The following is an 18501-nucleotide window of genomic DNA, read 5'->3' on the forward strand; positions in this document are numbered from 1 at the left end:
AACCCAAAACTGAATTCACGAAAGGCTGAGTAGGCTACACTGAGCAATAGCACAGTGTGGAAAAGAATGGCAGGGGGAGAGAATTGAAGGTGCCTGTGAAGTGGTTGGACATTGCAATGACGGCTGGGGGAGCATGCAGCTGAGACTGACAAAAATAATGATGTTATCTAAGCAGGGTGTACCAAAACTGGTGGACTTGCTAGGTGTGGTGGACATGGCTGTAATTCCAGCACTTGGAAGGTGTAGGCAGGAAGATCAGGAAATCAAGATAAGTCTGAGCTACATAGTAAACCTCCATCTCAACACACACACACACACACACACACACACACACACCCCTAATGGAGTCAATAAGGTAAGGTTGGACTGACCTTCAGGAGAGGGAAAAAGGGAAGGACACAGAAAGAAGAGCAGGGCCTGATGCATACGTACATAACCTGGCAAGATTGTTGGAAATTTTCTCCTCTAATATAACCCTCTCTGGGTTTCTAGCCCTGCCCATCCCCACTCCTTTCTGTCCCTGCCTGGCTTGCTCACAGCTCTACTTCCAAACAAGCAGGGCCAGTCTCCTCTATCCTATAGATCATGACTTAGAAAATTTAAGATACAGTGTTCAAGATACATCCTGAAAGAGAGGACAAAAAAAAACTTAAGAGCTGGAGGATAGGGAGAATGGCCGAGAAATGCTCTCTTTTGGCACTTGCAATCATGATCTCATGGCTACTGCAGTTTCCTGAACTAAGCTTGCACAAAACTGGTCCTGTCAACAGTTAGCCACACTAGGGGCCCTACCCTTTCCAGCTGAACTATTGGATGCTGATAGAATGTGGGAGAGGGGAAATCACTGTATTCTGTTATACCTGTCCTCTTGAGCCCACCAAACTTTAGTGGATAGCTCCAAATCCTTGTTCCTATGATAACTCTGGTTAAACTCAGTGTGTCATATTTGAAGCAAGAAAGGGGTATTGATGAGAGAAGGGGAGGGAAATAAGACTGAACAGAGAAGTGTGATAGTAAAGCTTTATATACATATAATAAATTGTTAAAAATTTAATTAATAAAAAGTTTTTGAGATATAGTCCTGAAAAGCCCTAGGGACAGGACAAGTATACCTAGTTGGACCAAGTTTACTTCATTTGCTTCTGTCTTGCCTTCTCTAAATTTCTTTATGGGATTTTTAGCCTAAAATCTTCCTTTTCCAGCATCCCTGTGGTTTTGTTTTGTTTTCCCCTTGCCTAAAATCTGTCATTCCACATACCCCTATTCCAAACGTTGCTGCCACAATTTCATGCCAACCTAATTGCCTCTTGGTCTCTTAGGTGATTGTATCAAGTCTTCCCATGTAGGCTCTGATCTTAAGGGATATGGGCACTAGAAATAGTTTAGGAATCACCTCTCAATCTCCCCAATATTGATACAGAAACAAATAAGGAAAGCCTTTCTCCCTGCCATCTCTAGCAGCAGCATACCACCTTCCCAAGGTGAATTAACCACTACGACCAGGAAGAAACAGGACTGCAGGAATCTGGCAACTGAAGCTTCAGAGCTTGAGGGAGTAGTCAAAGGAAAGGGAGACCATGGAGCTAGAATATTCATTAAGGTACCACTTGGCTAGGTGAGAAAGGTATCAGTTTAGAATGTAGAGTATCTGTTTCTCCAGAAGCAGAGCCTTCCCCCAGCGGGGACAAGGGAATGCTATCCTGGGCATTAGCAATGACTGTGATTTTCCCAGGTCCATTGGCGGTTGGACAGATGGTCAGGGGCTTTTTACCAGAAGACCACAGGCAAAAGAAGGGACGGAGAGGGCCAGAGAAAGAGGTGCTAGGGAAAGTATAGATAAGAGTGCCATCACTCATGTTGTAGAAGGAAATGTCTCCTGATTCATAGTCCAGAAAAACCCCAACCCGGCGAGGAGGTCCTGCTAACCGGAGAGGGGTCCGGAGTGGGGTGAGGGCCCAGTACCCATTTCCATACAACTCCACAGCCCAGAACCCATTATCAGGAGTCATGGGATCAAACCCTTTCTTCACCACATTCTCCCTACACACACCAATGGCCCAGTCAGTTCTATCTCCCACCTCCACCTCCCAGTAATGTCTTCCTGAAGTGAAGGTCTCTCGGCCTAACACACAAGGCCAGGAGTCAAATCTCTCTGGTCTATCAGGCAAGATCTGACGTGAGTCTTCCAAGCAAACTGATTTTGAATCCTCATACAGAAAGAGGTGGGGATGTGCTGTGTCTGGATCCAGAGTCACGTCAACTGGAGGCAAAGAGAGAGTGCATCAGCAAACACATGATGGATGGTACTTGGCCTATCCCCTTCCCAAATACGTGGAACAGAGTTGTAGGGCTGATGGATCCCTATAGTGGAAGAGCTGCCTGGCCACTCACTGTCCTTCTGTCCTGACCCATCTCTCACTGGCAACTATGGAATGACTCAAAAACTGGCTACCTAATGGGATATTGTCAAAGGAGCTTTTCTGCTAGCCATCTTCTGTGGTCCTTAGGAGGCCTCACAGAAAGTGCTGAAGCCATTCACTGTCACCTTCCCCCTTTCTATCCTGCCACTAAAGGAGACATTTGAGTGTCCTTGTGTTCAAGCCTCACAGGTCTTTGACTCCCAAGGTTGGGCTTCAAAGACAATGAGGAGCTCAGAACCACTGACCTTCATGCAAGGCAGTCTTTTTACATCCTGCAATGAGAAAAAAGTGAGACTGGTCAGTGGTGCGTGAACAGATAGGAAAGAGGAAAGCTTGTGGGTCAAAAACAAGAAGACAACTTACTGAGTTCCTCCAGAAGTCTCTCTGGAAAACAAACACAATTATTTCAATGTGGGTTTTTTTTTTTTTTTTTTTTTTTATAACAAGCAATCAGAAGGAGGAAGAATGAGAAACACATAGAGACACTATTTAATTCATGGTGACCCAGTGACAAAAACACTGCTAGTAAACCAGGAACAGAAATGCTGCCAGCAAAAACAGAATATTTCTAAGAAATAATCTGGAAGTTCCTCCTGGTTTAGGACTAGATCTTAATCATGACATTCTTCCTGGGAAACAGGATTAGAATTGGCCAGAGGGCCTGAAGCTGGGTTGTGAGAGGACATAAGGTAGAAAATAACAATGGTAGCTGATTTTGTCTCTGCCTGTGTCACTCCAGTTTTCTTCACGTTAGGTACCTGTGATTTTAGAAGGCTTATAACTCCTTCAACTTCAGAATTCTAAAATCCAGCATTTTCCTGTTGGAAGTCATCTAAACAGGCCTGAATCCCACCTCTCCTGGAAGCTGAGACAAGAAGCCCTTGTGGGTACTGTGACTTACCTTTAGAGCCAAATTCACTCTTCTTCCCTCTAGATCTTTCCTTATATAGTCTCCAAGTGAAAAATACGGACCCAATGGTGAGAAATCCTAGGGCCAGTATGATGATAGCCACAGCTACTATCCAAGGAGTCAGTCTTGGCACAAAGGGAGCTAAACAAAAAACAAACCAACAAAATAAAAACCAACAAGAAGGACATTGTTTGGGAAACTAATTTCAGCTTCTCTCCTGGTGTCAAAGGAGGAGAGAGATGGGGGAGCCTCCCACAGCAAGAACTGCTCCTTCATGCTAAGCTTTTCAGAGAGATTTGACTCTGGGCAAAAACAAGTAGTGAAGAGCCATCTAGGCCAGAACATGAGAAATAAAAATCTAATGAGCCTCCTGGTGTTATAAAAACCCCTTATTAAACTACCACTGAGGTAGTAGGGGTAAAGGAAAAAGAAGTATGACCACATGCATGACAGAATAGGACTTGTCAGCCAACAAACAAGGAATGATTCCTGCTAAACCAGAGGTGATAAGCAGGGAATGGTGAAAGAGCTTGCTTCTTGGAAGAACTTGGCAGCCTGTAGAAAGCTCCGGTGTGGGTTGAGAAAGGGAAGAGAGGTTCAAGGAGGGCACAGTCAAATCAGAAAAGTAATTTAGTCTCTGTTTATTGAAGGAGAAGGGTCCAGTCAAGAAGGACCCCAGGGACAAAGTTTCTCTAACTCACCCATTTTAAGCTCTGGAATTTTTATGAGACTGGCATGGGGAGGGGGGTGTATGTGGTACTAGAGGTAAAACCTAGGACCTCATGCATGCTACAAGCTCTCCATCACTGAGATACAGCTCAGCCCTCAGTATTGTCATTGTAATGAAGTTTATAGGGCTCCCCTCAAGTCAGCAGACAAGAGCTGTGGGGGAAGATGTAGACAGCTCTGCCATGAAGTCCCTTTTGAGCAGGGCCCCAGGTCATATTGCCCCGAGTTTCTGTCAACATGGCAGTCCAATATTCTTCCACTGACCTGGTATAGAGATCTCTACTTCCTTCTCCTGGCCGAGGAGATGATTCTGGATGCAGCAGGACACATTCTTTATGGAGCTGTCTGTGATGATCACTGAAGCTGCCACAGTGAACAGGCCTTCCTCATCATGATTCCTGGACTCTGCAGTGAATGGAAGTCTGCCCCCTGAGGGAGTTCTCCACTGCGCTTCCGGCTCTGGGAACCAGCCGGAGGAGGTGCATTCCAGTTGGATCTGTCCATTCTCTTTAACTTCCATGCTGATGTGAGGATCAGAGCCCAGAGCTATGGTGAGAGAAGTTGGCCTTAATCTTTCAGTGGATATTTTCCTGGGAGCATGATAATCTTAGTTTGAGAATGACAGAGAGTAGGCAAAAGTGGACCACGAATAAGTGGGACTCCTCTGATTCTTCTGTGTAAAGACTGAAGAATCAATAAAAATAATTTCGCCGGGCGTTAGTGGTGCACGCCTTTAATCCCAGCACTTGGGAGGCAGAGGCAGGCAGATCTCTGTGAGTTCCAGGCCAGCCTGGTCTACAGAGTGAGATCCAGGACAACCTCCAAAGCAATAAAGAGAAACCCTGTCTCGAAAAACCAAATAATAATAGTAGTAGTAGTAGTAGTAGTAGTAGTAGTAGTAGCTATTATTATTTCAATAAATTTCAAGAATCAATGAAAATAAAAGTATTGGGATCAAGCTCTTTAACATGAGGGAAAGTCTGATGGGTAGACACAAGGGTACTTGTCCAACCATCAGGAGCAGCAAGAACAATGAGTAAGAGGTGGTTTAGGAGCTCCAGAGTCAAGAAAGAGTTCTGTAGTTAAAAGTACATTATATGATTTGGGGGAAATGAGACAACTATGTTTAGAAATTTTAGGAATGGATAGAAAAGTATTCTCCTTTTTAGACAGAGTTTTATGTAGCCCAGGCTAGCCTCAAATTCATTATGCTGCTAAAGATAACCTTGAACTTCTGATCCTCTTGCCTCTTCCTCCCAAGTGCTAGTATTACAGGCAGGAGCCACCACAACAATTTTCATACAGCGCTGAAGATCCCACCCAGGGATTTATGCATGCTAAGCAAGCACTCTACCAACCCATACCTCTAGTCCCCAAACACGTGTGTGTGTGTGTGTGTGTGTGTGTGTGTGTGTGTGTGTGTGTAATATATATATATATATTTCCAATTTTTTTCCAAGACAGGGTTTCTCTGTGTAGCCTTGGCTGTCCTGGAACTCACTCTGTAGACCAGTTTGGCCTCACACTCACTGGGATTAAAGGCAGAAACTACTACCACCCAGCTCCAAAAGACTATAGTCTTGATAACAGGCTTTGAAGGCCCCCCTCCCTTTGTATATCCCCTCCCTTTGTGGTTTGTAGTTGATAATTTAACTTTCTTTTACCTAGGATGCTAACTCAGGAATTTTCTTAAATGGTTTCAACCTCATCTTTCCTCACACAATTATGCCCTAACAAAAATCAACATAGGTTTGGGGACACACAATTGTAATCCCAGCACTCAGGAGGTGGAGGGAGAAGGATCAGGAGTTCGAAGCCAGCCTCTGCTACATGAGTTCATGACCATATTTTAAAAAGCAACAGAGAGTGTGACGATGCAAGCCTTTAATCCCAGTATTGAAGAGGAAGAAGCATGTGGATCTCTATGAGTTCTAGGCCGGCCTGGTCTGCATGGCAAATTTCAGATTAGCCAAAGTTACATAGTAAGATTCTGTCACAAACCAAACAAACAAGAAGAAAAATTCAGCAACAACAAAGAGGACATAAAGCTACTTTTCCCATCTGTTTATCTAATTCTTTCTTTCCTTCCCCCTCTCTCTTCCCCTTTATCTCCCCCCCTTTCCTTTCCCCCTCTCTCCTTTCACAGTTCTAAAGGGTACAGCAAAATTCTGGGCTGCAGAGAATCATCATTAAATACCACCTCTACAACTATCCATATTCCAAACTAGTGTGTATGAAAATGTAAATTCGTTTCATGAAAATGGCCATCACTCAAAGGTGTTAGCACTCATAAAAGATAACTTTTTTTGTTTGTTTGTTTTTACAGACAGAGTTTCTTTGTATATCCCTAGATGTCCTGGAACTCACTCTAGACCAGACTGGTCCAGAACTCCAGAGATCCTCCTGCCTCTGCCTCCCGGCGTCTCCAACAACCGGCTTTGTTTTGTTTTGTGGTTTGTTTTACGAGACAGGGCTTCTCTCTGCCCTGGAGCTCATGCTCTTTGTAAACCAGATTGGCCTCGAACTCCGAGATCCTCCCAAGGCTGGCATTAAAGGCGGACACCAACAACGACCGGCTCAAGATAGTTTTATGTCATCTAGGTAGGTTTTTCTGTTATTTGAGGTTAGCTTTTATGCCGCAAACTCACGAGGTTCCAAGTAGCAAAGGTTGATTTTGAACTCCTAATCCTACTACCTCCATCTCGAAATTGCTGGAATTACAGGCTGTCATTTCACTCAGTTTAACACCCCCCCACACACACACACACTCGCGTGGTTATATATGTAATCAATTTTTAAGATGCACTTCCCTAAAATGACATGAGAGTTATATGTGGTACATTAAATATGGTAAACCATACTTTTGGACTGGGGAAGAGATAAGTTCTTAAGAGTGTTTCGGCTTCTCAGCACCCAGAGGGCGTGTGGTGTACGTACACCTGTCTGAAATCCTTTACTTAGGAGGACGAGACAAGAAGACGACATGTGCAACATCTCCCACATGGTCTAGCGGTTAGGATTCCTGGTTTTCACCCAGGCGGCCCGGGTTCGACTCCCGGTGTGGGAATGTTACTATTTTGAGCAGGCTGATTGTGGCACTTAAGAGGTCTAATTTTAAAGTGTTCTTAAGATGCCCGTCTCAAAAGTAGTAACTTAAATACGTAAATAAGTGAACTAACAACAAATCGGGAAAGGTAATATATGTGTGTTATACGTCTTAGTCTAAGACGTAGTAGAATTTTCTTTGGGAGCACATAATGCTTTTACCATTGACAAAGTGCTTTTCACTTATTAGATAATAAGTGATTAATAACAAACTTCATTTCCTTTTTGCAAATTCTTGTTGGATATAGCTTACTGGTTTCACAGTAGGAAACACGGAGTGGACAGTTTGCTTGATTCTGATCTCTAGCAAGCAAGGAAGTCAGAACTCAGGTATTTCCTTATCTCGGAGAGAGGGAAAGGGAGGAGAGGTAGAGAGAGAGGAAAAGGAGAGAGAGAGACAGAATATGAGTGAAAGTGAAACCTTTTGGGGTGGATAAAGAACATTAGAAACGCACCACACTCTATATGGCTGAAGTGTCAATCCTTAGGCACTAATCAGGAAGCTGCTCAGAGCACCCGAGACGCTCACCACAGCCTTACACAAACCTGAAAACATACACAATTTAAACCAGTTCTAAATTACGGTGAATTCTAAATCCAGTGAATTACGGTGTATTTTGCAAAAGAATGTAAAAGCCAGAAGTGGTGATGCACACCTGTAATCCCAGCACTGTGGAAGTAGATGCTGGAGGGTTTCCAGAGCTACATACCAGATACTGTCTCAAAAACTAAATTAAGAATGTTACATATTTCTCGGAGGAAGTAGTCCTCTTCTAGAGGGGAAAGTGCGGAAGATAATTAAAATGAGGTATCCTCTGGAGCTCCGTCTCGCTCTGCACCCTGACTCCTCAGCTGAGCCTCTTCCCACTTATCTCCCAATCTGCGCCGGCCTCCCTTCTTCAGCCTCAGAGTGATTTGGAGAATGAACCCGGCGCCAAATGATTTGGCGACGCAGCCCTCTGTGTACCCACCCGCCACTTTGAGATGCGCAGAAGCCTCTTCGGAGTTGTCGTTGTCTTTGAAAGAGCACCGGTACTCCCCCTGGTCCGAGACCCTGACACCTCGAATAAGTAGAGTAGCGCGGCCATCCGGGAGCCCGTCTGTCACCAACGTCGCCCTCCCGCGGTACTCGGTCATCTGCTGGTCCTCCTGCTCCTGGCCAGCCCGATAAAGAAGCACCGCTGGCGACCTAGTCTGTCGAAACCACCGCAGCTCCTCCACGTGCTCCGCGCTCTCGTTTGTGGAGAAGAGACAGGTCAGCTCCACATCTGAGCCCACGAGGGCCAGCACTGGCTCCTGAGGTGCGGTCACATGGAAGGGAGCTGCCAGAATAAATAAGGTCAGATGGGACGATGGGATGGGATGGAGGACCTACTCAACAGGCTTCTACTAAAGTAAGGAGCGTTGTTTTGTTTGTTTTTCAGACTGGATCTCACAAATCCCAAGCTGACCTGCAGCTGACTGCAGCTTTGATTCTCTTGCCCTCAACTCTCAACTAGCATTGCAGGTGACCACCACATCCATCGTTCCAATCCCTTTGACTTAAAGAAAAACAACTAGGATCTCCCTATGTAGCCCCAGCTGGCCTGACTCTCTTTATGTAAACCAGGATGGTTTTGAATCCAGAAAGATCTGTTTCTGCCTTTTTAGTACTGGGGCTGCAGGCACGCACTACCACCCTGGTGCATTTACTTTGATTCACTGAAGTCTGGTGGAGGTCCCCACTTGAAACCAAACCGGGTCACTGACATTTTAGGTACCTTCCAACCTTGCAAGAAAGAGATGGCTAGAATAGAGACGTACCTGAATCCAGCGTGGGCAGCTGCAGGACCAGGAGCTGGAGCAGAAAAGCCAACAGGCAGGAAACTTGCCTGTTGGGGGAAACTGCCATATCCAACCTTGCTAGGGCAACAGGCTGCTGATGAGTCACCAGGAGCTTCAGGCTGGGATTTAAATGTTCAGGGGGTAACTACTAGCTCGGCAAGCATCCTAATTCTCCACCAGTTCTTCCCAACCTGGGGCCCTGTATCTCCCCCCGCAGGGTAATTTTCAGTCCATGTTACAACAGTGCCCATCCACACCCTTCTCTAAATCTGGTCAGGCGTGCACAAAATGGCAAACCCGGTCCTACAGCCCTCAATGGTCTCCAGTAAGGGAGCTCTGAGGCACAGCTGCAGATAAATAAATGTTGGAATCTCTGCAGTTAAAAAAAAATAAGGAGAAGGAGGAAGAGAAGAAAAAGAAGAAATAAAATAAAATCGTATTGAGTAGAAAATTTTGTCATTCTTGCCTAGAAATTATAATAAAGATAACGACATGGAGGTAGAAATGGAGGAGGAGAGAGAGAAAAAAATGGGAAGTGGTGTTTCACACCTGTAAATCCAGCAACCTGGAGGATCTCTGTGAGTTACATAGTAAGCTACATACAATCTGCCTGGTCTAGAGAGAAGAGAGGCAGAGCTTAAGAGCTTGAGCAACAGAAAGCCTAGCACAGAGAAGAAACTGGACCAAGAGTTGTGTTATTCTGTGCCTCGGTGAGCTAATTGAAGCACCTACCGACTTCGATGGTCACAAAGGAAAAAGGAGCACAAGCCAGAGTGACCAAGGAAAAAAGCTGCCTGTGGCCCCAGGGCCAAAGTTAGAGCCAGCAGAAGGAAGGGGGTTATGTGCTGCTAAGGAAGTCTACCCCTAGGTGGCCAAGTGTATTTTACTCAGAAAAAAAAAAAAAAAAAAAAAAATTCTCCAAAGACCTGAACTATGTATGAATCGGTGGTCTGGTGCTTCCGATTCATCTCTAAGGGAACAGTATATTCATTGAAGAGCTGGACTGAATATAGGGACTAGGGACAAAAACACAGAAAGCCTGAGTAACTAAAATGAGATGTGAGACCATCAGCAGTTAATTTACCCATGTAACTTCGGTTCTTTTTGCATTAAAAATGACAATAAGTCCAGTGTGGTGGCTTGCCCATGTAAGTTTAGGACTCAGGAGACAGGAGGATCATTGTAAATTTCAGGCCAGCCTGGGCTACATAGAAAGATTGTGGCTTGCAAGAGCTACGTATAGAGAGGACCTGAACAAAACAGAAGAGAATTGGGTGTGTGTGTTTGTGTGTCTTCTATGGTTGTTGTTAGGTTTTGCTCTTGTTTGTTTTTTAAGAAAAAGACTAATGCTAGTAATACCTTGTTTGAATTATGCTGAGTAAGGAAGCATTTGGAAGAGTAATTGAAGCAAAGCAGATAAAAGAATAGGAGCCCAGAAAGTAAACTGCTTTATCATTACATTTATGAATAATTAAAGGTTGAGGCCACAATGACTCCAGAGCTCCATCGTTGATCTTCTCGACCAGACACTCTCAGGAGTGGCTGTGTGGGTGACAGCATTCCACAGGACACCCACCTTCAAGGTGGTACAACTGCACAGTTCACAACGACTTTGAGCTTCCCCCTGCCAAAGTCACCCAGGAGATCAGCAATTTCTTATTTTTGAATTTCCATTTATTACAGAAAATTGGGAAAATGAAGAAAAACAATTTTATAAACGAAATCACCATGAACCCATCAATTAATGATAGCTGACATACATATATTGTCTGGTATTTATTTTATATTCATGTACATCATAGAAACAATCAGTAAGTTTTCCTGAATAATTCAAAGCATTGCTAAAAAAAAAAAAAGTATGTAATTGCCAAGATTATGGGATTTTTTTTTCTATTATAAATAATGCACTTGGCATTTGGTAGAGTGCCCATGCACGAAGACCTGAGTTTGATCCTCAGCACTGCTTAAAATTAGGCTTGGTGGTTCATACTGATCCCCGGTGGAGGCAAGAGGATCAAAATTTTAAAGCCATTCGCAAATATAGACTAAATTTGAAGCCAGCCTAAGCTACTTAAGACCTTGGTAGAACATACACCTGCAGTCCTTCGATAGCTCAGTTGGTAGAGCGGAGGACTGTAGAGAGATCACTTTGGACATCCTTAGGTCGCTGGTTCGAATCCGGCTCGAAGGACATGGATATGTGTTTTGTGGCTCAGATTCCCAGGACCCAGGATGGAAGGAGAGAAAGGCCTCTATTTGGGAATCTTTGGGAATCTGATTCCCAGGACCCAGGATGGAAGGAGAGAAAGGCCTCTATTTGTAGTCCGGACGACCAAAGCTTAATTATTCGAAGGGGTAGGGAATAGAAAAAGGAAAGCATAGTTGTGTGATCTATTCCGTAAATGGTACCATAGGATTAAAGGGCATAAACATGTTGTCACACACCTCCCACTAGAGTCCTTTGACTCTGCCAGCAAGGAGAGTTATTATATGCTTACTATGGAAACGTGAGATTTATTAAATTATTATTATTATTGTTATCAAGCCTTTCTATGATAACAAGGCTGTTCATTTTTCATGTATTAACAAACCACTTGGTATAGTCTAAACTGAAACTGCCCAGGCCAGTTGCTATCTGTCTTGAGGACAGGGCTCCATGATACTTCTTACTGGTCTATGTGGGTATTTTAAAATTTAAAGTTAATAACTGTATTATATTTGGAGTCTAGGGAGATGTCTCAGCAGTTAAGAGCACTGGCTGCTTTTGCAGAGGGCCCAGGTTCATTTCCCAGCACCTACAAGATATCTCACAACTATCTGTGATTAAAGTTCCAGGGGCCTTCTGGGATACCCCCACACACATGACAAACATATGGTCATACACATAAATTAAAAATAAATTGAAAACAATTTTTAAAATAACTGTTTTGTATTTTTCACAAAATTCCTTCTCAGTTTTATTTTTCTTTTAATTATTATGATTAAGTTCAAGGCTAGCTACACCAGTTGGCCCACTGACTGCCAGGATGTGGGTTGTTCCCAAGCACAAATCAGGTTATGCTACTTTTTGCTTAAAATTCCCTGCATGTTAAGGACTGACAAGAGGGCTTAGAAGGCAACAATCCCTTTATGTCTGATTGTCAATCAGAAATGACATATTCATCTTGTTCATACCTATACGATATGTATATTATCAAAGTATGGAGTCTTTAGTCCTGAATTCTTGCCTTGGAGGATAAAGATATTGTCAGTTGGGTTGGAAAATGTTTCAGGAGTTAAGAACATGGACTGCTCCTGTAAGGACCTGTGTTGAGTGGACCACAACCACCTGAAACTCCAGCTCCCAGGGCTCTGATACCCTCTTTGGACTCCTTGAGCATCTGTACTCATGTTCACAAACCCACACTTGGGCATACACTTAAATACACAATTAAAAACATTAAAAATAAATCTTTAAAAAATATTACTGTCAGGCAGTGGTGGCCCAACACAAATTCATATGAGATTCTTTTTTGTGTGTTGGCCTTCCAATGTGTACTTTGTAGATGACAAAGATTATCTCAGTGTCAAATGGGTGGAGAAAGGGAAAAGTCTTTTGTTGTGGGAAATTTTGATGGAACTCTAATACTCCTGAGACTGCCCAATATAGTTATACCTTGAATCAGGGGGTGGAGCCAGTGACTTGCTGATCAGAATTGGTCATAGAGAAGCCCAGGAAGGAAAGGGTGGAGACAAGCTTTTGAGCTCTCTTGGTTCTGGACCAAGTGAACAGATGTGTCTCATACAGTGTCTCTGGCCAAAAAGCAAGGCCAGCTAGTTGCTACTCAGCCTCTCTGAGCTGGCAGATTTTCACCCCAGCCTTTGACTTCTGAGTCTTATTGAGAAATAGAACTATAGAGACTAATTTAAACCTACATATCGAGATCATGGCAGAGCCAGGGTCATGGGACTGGAAGCCCCACCAGGCGGCGGCCTGAGTGGCCAGCAGGGTGTTGACTGAGGGGCAGCAGGCGATAATTAAAATATCCGTAGATTCATGTGCAGCTGGTAAGCCTACAAAAAAAAAAAATCAGTCTTTGTCTTTTTTCTACACCCTCCCTGCTGTCCCACCAGCAGGCAGGACTTGGAACTGGAGTGGCTACTCAAACCACCACCTCCAGATAACAGTGCTTATCTTCCCTCTCCCAGAGCATTCTGCCCCTTCTTGTTTGCATGATTAATTCCTCTTCCTCCCTCAAAAGTCCCTTAAGGGAGGAAACTTCTGCAACTTCTTCCAGAAGCAAACAAACATGACTACTTTTTTATGGGGGTGGGAGGCCCAGGATCTTATAACTCAGGCTGGCACCAGGCACATTATACCGCTGAGGATCACCTTGGAGTGATCCTCCTGCCTCCACCTCCCAAGGCGGCGATGATAGGTGTGTGCTACCAAGCTGGCTGCACATCACTTTTATAATTTTATTTTATTTGTTACATTTTGGCATTTTATTTTGTGTGTGTGTGTGTGTGTGTGTGTGTGAGCGTGTGCGTGAGAGCATGCTGGAGATTGAACTCAAGGCCTCCTGATGCTGAGCACATGCCATACTGCTCAGTTAAACCTACAGGCTTCTGTAGTTTTTTCGTTTTTTGTTTTTCTCATTCTTGTTCAGAATCGTCAGATGATGAGGAAGCAGCCAGCTGTGTGGCAGTTCTGGTTGAACTGAGCCAAGAGGAAGGGCTGGAGTGAGCAAGTGCCATGCAAATTCTGTGCTCCTAACTGGTTTGCCATTGAACTTCATGGCTCTTTTAGGGAGCACACAGGATTAACACACACCAGATATGACATTATGACATTTTGTCAGTACGATTCTGAAATAATGTTCTCATTTGCCAACTGCAAGCAACCTACAGAGGGAAAAAATGGGTCAGCTAATGTGGTCAACTTCCGAGAGAGACTTGTAACTAAAAACTTCAAAAACAATTATTACCATATCTTTCTTTTCTGTACTTATCTCCAAAATGCTGTCAGATTTTTATTTGTTTTTAAATTATCCTGAGGCTTAGAGATCCTGAGAGGTTGAAGCTCTGCCTCCAAGTGCAGTGAAGGTGCACACCAGGTGTGTGCCAGTTCTGTGGCAACAGTGGGGCTTATAAAAGTCTTGTTGTTTGTAGAAAAATGGGGACAAGAAGGACTCAGACTTTTCCAAGCACCTTTCTTAGTTTCTCTGGAAAGTGAGCAATTATCAGGTGAGTTAAGTATGTGGAAACCAACTGAGCATGTTAAAGATGCATTTCTGGGAATGTGTGCATAAAGCTCACAATGAAACAACTGTTCCCTCCTGGGAGTGTCTGTTTATTAATACAGCATGAACATGCCCTATCTCTCAGCATTTGTTCTTAGAAATCTGGGTGAAGTTCCTTTTGGCTTCAGATGTCAAGAGTTTACTGTATCTGAGAACTTGAAGTGGGGAGCCAAGTTTGGGGTGTGTGTTGTAAATGCTGGGAGACTGGTAGTGGGGTTCTTACCATCTGTTGGTCAAGGTCCACCAGCTACCAACTAGGGGTTGTCAGTGCTGTGGGGCCCGAAATGGAGACACAGCTCCACAGTGTCACCTACAGCAGCCTGAGGAAGTTTTCCTTTTTCAGATACTCAAGTGAAGATGGGATTCTTGGCTTCATGACTGAAAGGAACTTTAGAGTGAACCAACGTGAAGCAGAATGGAGTTTCTTAGGGAAGAGATTTTAACATAGATTTAAATTTTATTACATTTCTTTATTTTGATTGATTGATTGATTGATGAGTTGGACAGATGAGTGTAGGAGCACATGCATGTAGAGGTTAAAGGACAACTTTCAGGAATCAGTTCTCTCCTTCATATGGGTCCCAGGGACTGAACTTTAAGTTGTCAGCCTCAGTGATGAGTGCCTTTAACTGCTGACCCTTTAGTATAGAGTCAAGTGCAGGGAATAATAGAAAGAGAGGCAACCAGGGAAAAAATACATTCAAATGTGAATGTGGGGATCTCAAGGGAGATTTACACTTACATGTATTACCAGTAGCCACATAAATGATTTTTTGTGGCTCTCAAGTTACATCTCAAAGGGTTGCTAAGAAATTTGTTTTCTCCTCTCTTTGATAAATGAAGTTATAGGTGGCCCCTGTGGTGTCTTGTATAGGATTTCCATCTGACAAGGTAAAAGTATGGACCACAAGGTTTGAACAAGGAGACAAAGGTATGCCCATTAATATAAATGTGTTTCTTGTTAGAAAATTGTAGCTTTACAGTTGGGAAAGGTCATATATGCTAAGGTCTAAGAACGATACAGGCTATTTTTATCATTCTAACTCGAAACATCTCTATATAAAGGAAAAGTGGTCTTTGTGTAGACATCCTTTACTGCCAGTGTTAAGTGTGCTGGAGTTCTTGACTCTCAGCTGGCAAGAATAAATTTCAACCAGACTCTGTGGTGAGAGGCTTACTGCCTTTCCATGGGCATTGGGAGGGGTGGCATGCCTTTTTCCCACCACTTTCCTTAGCTAAGATTCTGGAGGCTGCAACCTGTCCTGTGTCTACCACACCTGAGTTGCCAAACCAACAATTTACTAAGAGATACTGGACTGGGATCTGAGATGTGTGTGTGTGTGTGTGTGTGTGTGTGTGTGTGTGTGTTGGGGTCTATTGTTATTGAAACCATTCCATCTTGACTTAAGTTCAGAGAGTTAAAGCCTATTCTTGCTCCTCAATGTTAAACAACAGGATTATTGGCCCTGGGTATGGCCATTGGATGTCTTGACCCTCAAGACCAAATTACAGGATGTTTGATTTAGTGCGTGGTGACCAGATGTTTTGGGTATTGGGGAGGTAATTAGGTTTGTTTGTTCATTGTATCATGGTAAGGAAGTCTTTTGCCCTCCCCTTTTGGCTGGGCTATATAAAAAGTATGAGTAATAAACTTGGGTTTTTTTTTACAGTATTCAGTGGGAGCCCTCCCAACTCTTTCTGTCTCTTGTCTATTTCTTTCATCAATCTTGACTCCCCTTCTCAGGAATATATGGACAAGTCAGCCAGACCCAACGTGTGTGTGTGTGTGTGTGTGTGTGTGTGTGTGTGTGTGTGTGTGTGTGTTGGGCATCTGGAAGAAGCCTTTTGGTATGACTATGGTAGAGAGCCTACTGGGGCTATGGGGTTTGCTGAGCTCTGGAACTCAAGATGACCAGACCAACAGGACCTGCTGGGGCCCAGTATATCCTCACCCTGTAAGGATCATTCTGCACAGAACCTTGTGATCAGCTCCTGTGAGGGTTTGGTGCCACCTCCAGGTCTCCTCAGTATGAACACAACAGTACATGGTCTTCTAGAATCCCAGAAATATCCACATGCAAGCCTTCTCTCTATATTAGTCTTTCTTCTCCAACTTCTTGGTGAATTATTTGCTCAAATGTTATCTACCACCTGAGGCTGAACATTTTCCATTGTTATAAGTGTTCACAGAGCCCAGACTGCTCTTGCTGGGTGAGCCCCAAGTCAAATCTGGCAAGGAAGGCCTTCCAAGTGTCAGAGCTCGGGATAGAACACAACTACCGGACAGACTTCACTGTGTGTATGCTTAGTGTTTAAAAGTGTAACTTGAAAGTAGTGCTTTAAAACCTTAGCATTCTGATTGAGACTCAACAGCTGGGGTTGTCACGAAGTTTGACTCCACCCACAGTAGATGCCCCATCAGGGATAAGAAGGTATTGCAAAGGTTTTAAGAACAGTAAAATGGTTCAATGTAAGGAATGGACAGATGGTGCCAAGGAAAATGTGTTTTACCCCAGGCTTCCATAAAAAAATAACCCCAGGAAGTACCTTTGCAGTGTAGGGAGCAGAGACACTGCTGGGTTTGATGTTTTTGAAGAAGAAAAGGATGGTGTCTTAGTGTTTCTATTGCTATGAAGAGGCACTGTGACCACGGCAACTCTTATAAAGGAAAACATTTAATTGGGGTGGCTAGCTTATAGTTCAGAGGTTTAATCCATTGTCATCATGGCTGGAAGCAAAGCAGCATGCAGGCAGATGTAGTGCTAGAGAAGGAGCTGGGAGTTCTTACATCTTGACCTGCAGGCAACTGGAAGTGGTCTGAGACACTGGGCATGGCTTGAGTATATATGAGCCCTAAAAGCCCAATTCCTCAATAACATACTTCTTCCAACAAGGCCATACCTCCTAATAGTGCCTCTCCCTTTGGGGGTCATTTTCTTTCAAACCACCACAGATGGCCAAGCAGCAAATGTCCTGGTGGAATTCCTTTTCAAGAAGGCAGTAAAAATGTAGCTGACCATAACCATCATTGATACTATTCAGTCATAGGGATCATCTTCAAAATCAGCAATAGAATTGCCAGAATATGACAGTGGAGAAAAGAATGAGGGATGCAAGAGAGCTGCAGGCTGGGTTCCCCTTACCACATTCAAAGACCCTATGGGCTATGACCACAGTATTCTAGCCCTCTGGTGCAGGGATAAGTGATGGAAGATGATTCTACAGGGGTGGGTCCTCTTGGCCAAAGACAGCCTAGCCAGGTCTGCAATTAAGAGAACAACGAAAATCAAGATGAGACCCACAGTCAAGCAGCCGCTTCAGTTTCGGTATTGATAAAACTTCAATTACCATTGCAGGGGCCAAGAACCCAAAATCATAAGAAGGTAAAGAGACAAAAGTAGCTGATCCAACAGCTGAAAAATCCTGAGGCTGAGGACAGTGGGCCCGATAAACACATCTCTATCATCATCTGGTTTAGTCATCCAACAAGAAGAAATGAATACAAAATTCCAGAGGAAGACTGCAAGACAGTTACTGTGGACTACCTGTGAATCAACATGTTGGGGAAGTTAGGAAGAGGGACAGAGGTGCTGAAATAGAGTAGACACCTTTGTCATACCCACAGTGAACTCTGGAGGTAGAATGGCCTTCTGGAATTACGGACCTTGGGCACAAGCTACAGACCTTTATACCTTTGGCTGAGAGTTTTCACTATCTGTGGCCTCAGTTTCTTCATCTCTAAAATGAGTTATGTGAAAATCCGGAACCTGGGGCTGGAGAGATGGCTTACTAGTTAAGAGCATGGGCTGCTCTTCAGAGGACCTGGGTTCAACTCCTAGCACCCACATGGCAGCCGACATCTGTCTGTAATTCCAGTGCTAGGGGACCCAATTCCCTCATACAGACAAACATGAAGGAAAAACACCAATGCACATGAGGTAAAAATAAATAAATCATTAAAAAATTAGAGAATATGGAACACAACCATTTAAAAGACTCATGCTTTTGCATCAACTGGATCAATATATTCCAGAGGAAACCAAATTGAAGTGAATTCTTCAAAATCAAAAGTCCAAACACTGTAGTTTATGGGGGAAAAAAATAGAGGTAGGGCCCAGGCAACAGGAATTCAGAGATGGTTCCAGAACATTGACCAAACCGTAATAATTTAAGAATGATAATAACTTGCAATAACTAAAGTTTCTTTATAGTTAACATAGTGCTTTACCCT

General features: G+C 43.7%; 1 protein-coding gene and 2 non-coding genes across 3 annotated transcripts; 2 read left to right on the forward strand and 1 right to left on the reverse strand.

Moving 5' to 3' along the window:
- Positions 1–324: 324 nt before the first annotated feature.
- On the reverse strand, positions 325–9055 carry Btn1a1 (butyrophilin subfamily 1 member A1). Its single transcript, XM_027409550.2, has 7 exons — positions 8968–9055; positions 8136–8486; positions 4324–4605; positions 3322–3471; positions 2784–2804; positions 2666–2692; positions 325–2260 (listed from the first exon to the last, which is right to left on the reverse strand). The coding sequence occupies exons 1-7, from the start codon at positions 9053–9055 to the stop codon at positions 1596–1598; spliced, it is 1584 nt and encodes a 527-aa protein (XP_027265351.1). The 3' UTR covers positions 325–1595.
- On the forward strand, positions 7055–7126 carry Trnae-uuc. The gene has a single exon. It is a non-coding gene; the product is annotated as a tRNA-Glu (tRNA).
- A 2035-nt stretch (positions 9056–11090) lies between the features above and the next one.
- Positions 11091–11179, forward strand: Trnay-gua. The gene is given in 2 exon segments: positions 11091–11127; positions 11144–11179. It is a non-coding gene; the product is annotated as a tRNA-Tyr (tRNA).
- Positions 11180–18501: the final 7322 nt, after the last annotated feature.

The sequence above is a fragment of the Cricetulus griseus genome, chromosome 3, assembly GCF_003668045.3.
Source record: "Cricetulus griseus strain 17A/GY chromosome 3, alternate assembly CriGri-PICRH-1.0, whole genome shotgun sequence".
Taxonomy (NCBI): domain Eukaryota; kingdom Metazoa; phylum Chordata; class Mammalia; order Rodentia; family Cricetidae; genus Cricetulus; species Cricetulus griseus.